The sequence below is a fragment of the Terrapene carolina genome, unplaced genomic scaffold, assembly GCF_002925995.2.
Source record: "Terrapene carolina triunguis isolate 2854851 unplaced genomic scaffold, T_m_triunguis-2.0 Scaffold34392, whole genome shotgun sequence".
NCBI lineage: Eukaryota > Metazoa > Chordata > Testudines > Emydidae > Terrapene > Terrapene triunguis.
This window is the reverse complement of record NW_020698743.1, coordinates 1-8,579: the sequence shown is the minus strand read 5'-3', so window position 1 is coordinate 8,579 and position 8,579 is coordinate 1. Positions and strand designations below refer to the sequence as shown.

The 8,579-nt window shown below is 63.7% G+C and overlaps 2 protein-coding genes across 2 annotated transcripts; one reads left to right on the top strand and one right to left on the bottom strand.

The window, feature by feature from the left end:
- Positions 1-281: 281 nt before the first annotated feature.
- OGG1 (8-oxoguanine DNA glycosylase) lies at positions 282-6,519 on the top strand (the record flags this gene model as incomplete). The annotated part of the gene is made up of 6 exons (XM_024210799.2): positions 282-648; positions 3,716-3,895; positions 4,250-4,428; positions 4,978-5,125; positions 5,346-5,395; positions 5,552-6,519. Coding segments are annotated over 6 exons (1,221 nt in total), but the record flags the coding sequence as incomplete, so codon positions are not given.
- On the bottom strand, positions 6,478-8,554 carry LOC112114209 (calcium/calmodulin-dependent protein kinase type 1-like). The gene is made up of 4 exons (XM_024210805.2): positions 8,469-8,554; positions 8,160-8,247; positions 7,409-7,535; positions 6,478-7,245 (listed from the first exon to the last, which is right to left on the bottom strand). Exons 1-4 carry the CDS (start codon positions 8,522-8,524, stop codon positions 7,181-7,183), a joined length of 336 nt encoding a protein of 111 aa, XP_024066573.1. The 5' UTR covers positions 8,525-8,554; the 3' UTR covers positions 6,478-7,180.
- Between the last annotated feature and the right edge of the window lie 25 nt (positions 8,555-8,579).

The window sequence follows — 8,579 nt, the reverse complement described above, 5'->3', positions numbered from 1 at the left end:
CCCCCGGGCAGACCACGCCCAGCACCCCGGGGGAGTCAGCCCCGAGACCCTGGCCCTGGCCCCCCGGCACCCCCAGCCCCTGCACTGGGGTCCTGCCAGCGGGGCCCCGGGTCTCTCCAGCACGTGCCCGCCCCGGGAGCTGCCCCCACGTTGGGAATCTGGCAGCACGTGGGCAAAGCCCTTGGGGCAGTTGGGGGGCCCCTGGGGCCCTGGGCTGGAGAATCCAGGCACCTTGGTGGGGCAGGAGCACAGCGGTGCCGGGCAGCCACCCCTGGCGCTGACTGGCCCGTGTGTGTGTCAGCTGGAGGGAGCGCAGCCCCGGGCACTGGACCGGGGTCCTGGCGGGCCGGGTGTGGACGCTCAGGCAGACCGAGGAGCAGCTCTGCTACACGGTTCACGAGGAGGAGGAGGAGGAGGAAGGCAGCCGCACAAAGGCCAGGGGGCAGGAGCTGCAGCCCAGGGGAAGAGACGCAGCGGGGAGCCTGCACCCTGAGGCCCCCGCCATGGAGGCTTTGGGCGGCGCGGGCAGCTGTGAAGCCCAGCAGATCCTCCATGACTACTTCCAGCTGGACGTGGGCCTGGCCGGGCTGTACCAGGCCTGGGGTGCTGTGGACCCGCACTTCCGGAAAGTGGCTGCCAATTTCCCAGGTACATTGGTGCCGGGCAGCCGGAGCAGAGGGCTGAGCTGGGGGGATCACGCGTATGTCATGGGTCGCCTGGCAGGCAGACTGGGACAGGAGCAATGTCTCGATGGGACTTTCTTCTGGCCAGTGCTTTTCGCTGTGGGGGCTGGAGGGGCAGAGCTCCAGCGCGCTGACCCTGGCGTGCAGACACAGGCTACCTTGCGCCAAGGGCTCACATGGGCGTGGGGACGCTAGCTAGGTGGACAGGAGCCTTCTTCCATTGACCAAGCTGCATCTGGGCCGGGGCTGCTCGTCCAGCAGAGCTCCTGCTCTCCGAGCCCTGAGCGATGCCATGGCCAATGGGCAAGGGCAGTTCCTCTTCTCTGCTGCCTGGCCTGTGCATGGCAGCTAGGCCGTGCCCTCAGGGTGACAGTCACTCAGAATGGGGCTGGCAGAGCCATTGGCCTAGCCCCAGCCGGGGAAAGCGGGCCAGCCCTCGCCACATGCCTGCTGGCTCCTGATTGGTTTGTGGCTCTTCCCAGCTGTTCTGCTCTGCGCTTGGTGCCCAAGCTGAGTGGGCTTTTCCTGGGGGGGTGTCAGGTGCTGCCCCTCCAGCAGGGCCTCGGCACCCTTCCTCACCACCTGCTTCTCCCATGTCGCACTGGGCTGCACCACCCCAGACCAGGGGCTCTGTCTGAGGGGCGCCCAGGCGCAGGCCCCTGGTAACGTACCTGGTGGGCTCTGGGTCAGTTTCCCAGGTGGTAAGGCCAGGCCTAAGCTCCAGGGGGGGCTTTCTTGCCTGCAGGACCCAATCCCATAGGTCCTGATCCTTTCCAGTCTCCCTGCTTCCCAGGACACTGTCCCCCCTCTGTGGGGGGCCAGCGTTCCTTGGCCCTCGATGTCCAACTTGCCAGGCTGAGCTAACGCACGTTTTGTGGGAATGGGCCTAGCTAACCGCACGCCTGCCTGGCTCAGCAGATTTCCCCTCCCTCAGTCTGCGGTCACTGGGATTGCAGATTTCCTGCCAGGTGAGCGATGGGCATGCTGAACAGCATCAGGCTCACACTGATTCCCGGGGAAGCCCACTAGAAACGCCCCCCTTCGATGGTGGTCCCCCATTGACGCCTGCTCTGGGAGAGCTGGCAGTTAGCCAGGGCTTACCCCAGGTAACATGTACCGTATTGAGAGAGTACAGGGCAAATATTTGAAGCAGACAGCTCTGCAGCACTAAGGCAAACGCCTTACAACAGTTACATTTATCGGCCAAACGTGGAAGCTCCTAAAAGAATGCCATGTGTCCCAAACACCGTGGGCTGGCATTGATCATATTCACCCTTTCATTCCTTGTTAGTTGAATCCCATATCAACTTTTCCATTATTTTGCCCCGGGGTTGATGTCAGGCGATATCCCACTTGCCCTTTTTGAATATTGACCTGCCCTTAGCACTCGTCTTGTCTTCTGGAATTTCCCAGCTAGTCCAAGATTTATTTAAAAGTAACATCAGTAGCCCAGAGATCTCCTCAGTCAGCTCTCTTACGATTCCTGGGAGCCAGTTTTCTAGACTTGCTGATTTAAACGTTTGTCCCTAGTAGATGTTGTTTAACAGCCTCCTAAATTGCTAATGGACTGGAAAGTACTTCATCATCCTCATGTGACATGATATGCTTCTTTCCAAACACAGAACAGTTATATTTAATGAACACTTCTGCCTTTTCCGCCTCATTACCAGTTTTACCATCTCTGTCTAGCCAGGCTTATACTATTGTTCTTTCTTTTATTCATAATATACACAAAGACTCCTCATTCTTGCCAGCCATGGATTTTTCCCTTATTAATTTTCTACATTTCATAACTTTAAATTTATATAAATTACCATGTTTCCTCTTTTTCCCACTTGTTATATATAGGTTTTTTAATTTCTAATTGCTGCCTTCACTTCACCACTGAACCAGGAAGGCCTCCTAACCAAAGTTGTCCTTTCTCACTTGTAGAATCGTGGCATTTTGGCCATCTGATTAACTCTTCTTAAAGAACTCCCAATTTGTTAATTTTTGTCTGTCTACATTTTTCCTTCTGATCAATTTCACTCACAATCTTCCTTAGTTGTGGGGCCTCAGCTGTTTGGAAGCACCAGCTCCCCAGTGCAGTTCTGGCACCTTCTTCTTTCCTGTCCTTTGGTGCATGTCACAGTGAGTTAGCATTGCTGTGGGCAGCCGTGTGCCTCCCCGACCCCAGTGCTGACTGCCCTGGGGTCTGGCTGCCTTGGCTCACTCAGGGCAGCAGGGGTCTCGGAGTAGTCGGGGGGAAACAAACGGGCATCACATCTCGCACAGATAACCCAGCTCATGCATTTCCCCCGAGTCCCGTAGGAGCCTGCTGGGCACAGGGCTGAGAGCTGGATTCCAGTCTCACCTGCTGCTACTTGGCAAGTCCCTGCCTCTGTCTCCTGTCCCCCGGCTTGGAGCGGTAGGGACAAGACGCTCTGTTAGCATGTGCTCTGCAGAGGGGGATGTTGTCAGCCCGCCCAGGCATGCCCTGCCAGTGTAGCGTACACACTGACAGAGGCGAGTCCCTGGCCCTGTTGCGCCATGTGCTACCCGAGCAGTGTACCAGACGCCCTACTGCTTGGGCCCATTGCAAGGGGGGAGCTCTCGGAGGGGCGGTGCTGAGAGACCCTTCCTCTGCTCCAGGGGCCCTGTGCGGGGTTGGGGTGCTCAGTGGGGCGGGGCGCATGGCGGCAGGGGGGTCTGGCGCTGCACACAGTCGCATCTCTCGGCTCAGCCGGTCTTTGTAAAGGCCAGAGGCCGAGGGAGGAGGTGGCGGACAGTCTGGGGCGTGTGGAGCCCCGGCTGTGCCGTGCCCTGCTGAGTGCTGGTCCTGTGACTGGGGCGGACCTTGGCTCCTGCCCGGCGCGAGGAGCTGGGCTGGGGCCTGCCCAGGCTGGTTTAGTCATGGACTGTGGGGGCCTGAGTCCTGCTGGGGTATTTGGTGCCGGCCCCGGGGAGGGGTGATGGCTATGGGGGCTTTGCGTGGCATTGCCATGTGGAGGCCAGGCAGCACCTTCCATCTGAGGCTGCCCTCTGGCCTGCAGGCGTCCGCGTGCTGCGCCAGGACCCCGTCGAGTGTCTCTTCTCCTTCCTCTGCACCTCCAACAACCACCTGGCGCGCATCACGGGCATGATTGAGCGCCTCTGCCAGGCCTTTGGGCGCCGCCTCTGCCAGGTGGATGGGGAGCCGTACCATGCCTTCCCCTCGCTGCAGGCCCTAGCTGGTGAGTATGTCCTGCCCCCTCCCCCCGCTGGCTGGCAGCCCCGCGTCTGCCCCCTCCTGCCCCCCCCCCACGCCGGCTGGCAGCCCCACGCCCACCCCCGTCTGCCCCCCCGCGCCCACACACCCCCACGCCGGCTGGCAACCCCGCGCCCGCCCCCTCCTGCCCCCCCACACTGGCTGGCAGCCCCACAGCCGCCCCCTTGTACCCACCTCCGGGCCAGCAGCTCAGCTCCGACCCCCTTGTGCCACCCCCCAGCCCCTGTCCCCCCAGCCCAGCACCCGCCCCCTCGTGGCCCACCCCCACCCCCTGGCAGCCCAGCCCCCGCCCCATGGCTGACCTGCTGTTCTGGGGCAGGGGTTGATGCTGAGCGACGGCTCCGGGCTCTGGGCTTTGGCTACCGGGCAAAGTTTGTGAGCCAGAGCGCCCAGGCCGTGCTGAGGCAGTTTGGGGCCGAGGGGTTGCACCAGCTGCGCGGCACCCCGTACCCGGAGGCCAGGAGGCTGCTGTGCGCCCTGCCCGGCGTGGGGGCCAAGGTGAGTGCTGGGCCCCCAGGGGCTCAGCGCAGGCACCTGGCTCCTTTCACCTCAGCTCTCGCGCGGCGGCTGGGGAACAGGGCCCCATCCTGCAGTGGGCTGAGAGCTGGGGCGGGAGGGGGGCGCATAGGGGATGTGTATGGCAGGAGCAGCTCAATGTAGCGGGCTGGGGGGGCACTGATGGCTGGGGGAGGGGGGGCATGTGGGGGTGGGGACGCTGATGTTTGGGGGTGGGGGGCAGGTGGGGGTGCTGATGGCTGGGGGAGGGGGGGCATGTGGGGGCACTAATGGATGAGGGTGGGGAGCAGATGGGGTGGGGGTGCTGATGGCAGGGTGGGGGGCAGGTGAGGGGCACTGGGGGAGGGGGCAGGGGGGTGCTGATGGCAGGGTGGGGGCAGGCGAGGGGCGCTGATGGCTTGGGGTGGGGGGCAGGTGGGTGCTGATGGCGGGGTGGGGGGCTCTGATGGCTGGGGGAGGGGGCAGGTGGGGGTGGGGGGCGCTGATGGCTGGGGATGGGGCCTGACCGTCTCCCCCTTCCCCCCGGGGCAGGTGGCAGACTGCGTGTGCCTGATGGCACTGGACAAGGCAGAGGCCGTGCCCGTGGACACCCACGTGTGGCAGATCGCCCGGCGGGACTACAGCCTGGAGCCGGGCTCAGGCGCCCGGAGCGTGACGATGCGCGTGCACAGTGAGCTCGGTGAGTGCCGGGGGGGGGGGGGCGCCGGGGCCCCCCCCCGGGGGGAGCTCAGCAAGGAGAGGGGGCGGGGGGGGCGGGGGGCCCGGGGGGGGGGGGGGGGGGGGGGGGGGGGGGTCGCGCTGGGCCACTCCCTGGGTAGCAGCTCAGCAAGGAGAGGGCGCAGGGAGGCCGTGTGGCCCAGGGGCTGCTCCCCCCCTTCACTGGAATTTTCTCTCCTCAGGAGACTTTTTCCGGCAACTCTGGGGGCCCTACGCAGGCTGGGCGCAGGCGGTGAGTAGTGCCCAGGCCATGTCCCCAGAGGGGCCCCCCCCCCCCAGACACGGGCCTGGCCTGCAGAGAGGGGCAGCCCACAAGGTCAGATCCCCCTTCCCACTGCTGGGCGCGCCCTCTCCACCCCCAAGCTCCCCATCTCTCCCTGTCTCGCAGGTTCTCTTCTGTGCTGATTTAAAGACGTTCCGGCAGAATCCTGGCACAAGCGTCAGCATGAAGGGGGGCCCAGCCCCAACAGTGGCTTCTCCGGCCCATTGCAGACCCACCGCTGCCCTGGAAGCAGGGGGGCAGGACTCGGCTTCGCCTGGGGCCACAGGGACTCTGTGCACAGAAGCAGCTCCAGCCCCTTGTGCCCAGACTGGCAAATGCCACCGTGGGGTCAGCCGGAAGCGGCCCCGTGGGGAAAAGTGCTGCACCAGCCCCGGCCCCTCCCCACAGGGGGCTGGGCACTGAGCTGTGCTGGTGGGGGAGGGGAGATAACAGAGCAGGGCGGGCCCAGTTACAGCCTCTCTTCAGGGCTGTGCCCGGCTGAGGGCTGGGTGTATGGACCGGTCCGTAATGTAGACTATCAGCATCCAGAGCAGCTGGAGGTGAAACGGGGGGGAGGGTGGCTCAGTGCATGTTTATAGGCCAGGCTGGAGCAGTGATATGGCACCCACCAGGGCGAAAGGCCAGTACCCGCCCAGCTTGGCTCAGCACAGCCACCCAATGAGGAAGCCGGTGTGGCGCAGCTGCCGGCCTTTGACGAGCACAGCATGGCTTGAGGGTGGCGGAGAGCCCACGCGAGCCGGGCTTGGGCCCTTCCTTATGGCCGTAACCCTGGTACCCTACCCAGAGCTGGAGGGCCTGGCACTGGGAGGCGCACACTGCCAGCCTGCCTTGCAGGGTCTGCCGAGGGTTCCCATGTGCACTCATTCACCCTCCCCCTCGGGTCACCCCCCCCATGTCACAGGCTGGGGGGCCTGGGGCACTGACCCAGCAGAGCCTTGCCTTGGCCCGGCCACAGCGCGAGTGGATGGAGGCGGGGGAGGGGGGGGAATTCGTCCCCCTGGCCAGGGCCCCAGTGAGCAAAGCCGCCGGGCTGCATTCGCTGCTTTCCTTTAATACAAGCGTCAACGTAGAAACAGCCTTGCGTGGAAATTCTGCTTGACCATGCGGGGAGGGGCCGGGGACATGGGTGTGGGGGGCAGGAACGGGGGCTAGAAGTGGGGACTGCAGCTAGGTGAACCGGCCCCTTGTTCCACGGCAGAGTCCAGCCCCAGCCAGTCACCCTGCAGCTGGGCTGCACCAAGCCCTACCCCCCGCAGTGGAGCTAGGCATGTAGCCTGCTCAGGGCCCCTTGCTGGGGGTCTGGCCAGAGCCCAAGCCCCAGCTCCCCTGGTACCTGAGCTCCCTCCTGTGGAGCGGAGGGAGGGAAGGGGGCTGAAGTGTCGTGAGCAAGTACATGCAAGCCCCAGCATAGGGGGATCAGTGTGCCTAGCCCAGGCGTGGCCCCCAGGGAGGATGGGCCCTGGCTCTGCCCCAGGGGAAATGCTGGGTTCCGAGCCTGGACCCTGCAGGGGGGCGGCCATGCCCCAAGCGCCAGCTGCTGTTGCTGTCTCCCCCGGAGTCTCAGTCCCAGGCCAGCTCTCTGCTGTGCCCTGCCAGGGCTGCGTCCAGTCGCCCGGCTTGGCGCATGGCAGCCGCCGCAATGAGACGCCAGCGCCACCCACCCCGCGCAGGTCGTCCCCGAGGCCAGGGCCCCCGTGGGGCAGTGCTGGCGAGGCAGAGCCATGCTGGGTGCCGTCAGTCCTGGGGGGGGCGGTGAGAGCTGGGCCCCAGCGACCTGTCACAGCCCCTGGAGTCTGACCCTGCCGGGAGAGAAGAGGCCGTCAGACGCAGCGTTCCTGCCTGGGGACTCGGCTCAGCCTGGCACGGGAAATATGGGCAGGGGCTGGACAGTGGGATCGAGCCCTAGCCAACAGAGCCCACCCAATTCGGTGTCCCTGGCCTGGCCTCGTTCTGGAGACTCACCGTTGCTGGCGCCAGCCTCCAGCAGGTCGCAGGGGCTGGTTGGAGTGGTTTGCCCAGGTCCTTCCTGGCTGGTTCCAAGCTGCAGCTTCCTCATGTGTCTCACCACGGCGGTGGCATTGAACGCTTGCTGCACCAGGACAGAGGGGCAGTATGAACGGGTGCCGCGAACGGCACCAGCCCCAGGGCAGCAAAGGCACAGGAGTAGGGCCCTACTAAATTCATGGCCAGAGCGTGAAAACTGGTCTTTGGTGTGCTTCTACCCCCTACAGTACAGATTTCACAAGGGAGACCCACGTTTCTCAAACTGGGGGTCCTGACCCAAGAGGGAATTGCAGGGGGGGGGTCACAAGGTTATTTTAGGGGGACTGTGGTATTGCCACCCTTAGTTCTGCGCTGCCGGCGGAGCTGAGTGGCCAGAGAGCATCCAGCACCACAGGCAGCGGCACAGAGGTAGGGGTGGCAATACCGCAGTCCCCCTCCACGACTCCTGTTTGGGTCAGGACCCCACAATTACAGCACCTGACATTTCAGATTTAAAGAGCTGAAATCATGACATTTACAATTTTTAAAATCCTATGACTGAAATTGACCAAAATGGAGGATGAATTTGGTAGGGCCCAGCAAGTGCTGCCACAGCGCCCCCCCCAGAGCACCCCCTGCTGGCAGAGGCCAGGGCTGGCGTTGGGAGCTGCCAGGGTTGGGGTGGCGTAGCTGTGGGTCGCTGGGTGAGGCGGGGGGACAAGACACTCACTTTCCACTTGCTCTTGGCGAAGTTCTTTTTGATCTGTTCACTGACAGACTGGTGGATGTTCTTGTCCAGCGCAGTGTCTCCAGCGATCCTGAGACGGGCACAGAGGGGGGGGTTGGTGCCCAGGGAGGCAGGATCCTGGCAGCTCCCCCCCGCCCACTGCTTAACGGGCAAGGCTGGGGGCAGAATGACCCAGCAGTGGCCAAGCCCCTGGCTGTGGAGGGACAGTCCCTGTCCCACTCCAGGGACGCCCTAGGGTGGGGTAGCTTGTCAAAGGGGACCCCCCGGAGGGACACAGGATGGGCCCCTTACCAGGGGTGCTGCAGGGCCTGCTCACATGTGAAGCGCTTGCTGGAATCCTTCTCCATTAAGTGCTGGATGAAATCTTTGGCTAGAACCAGAGAGAATAAAGACCCATCATGG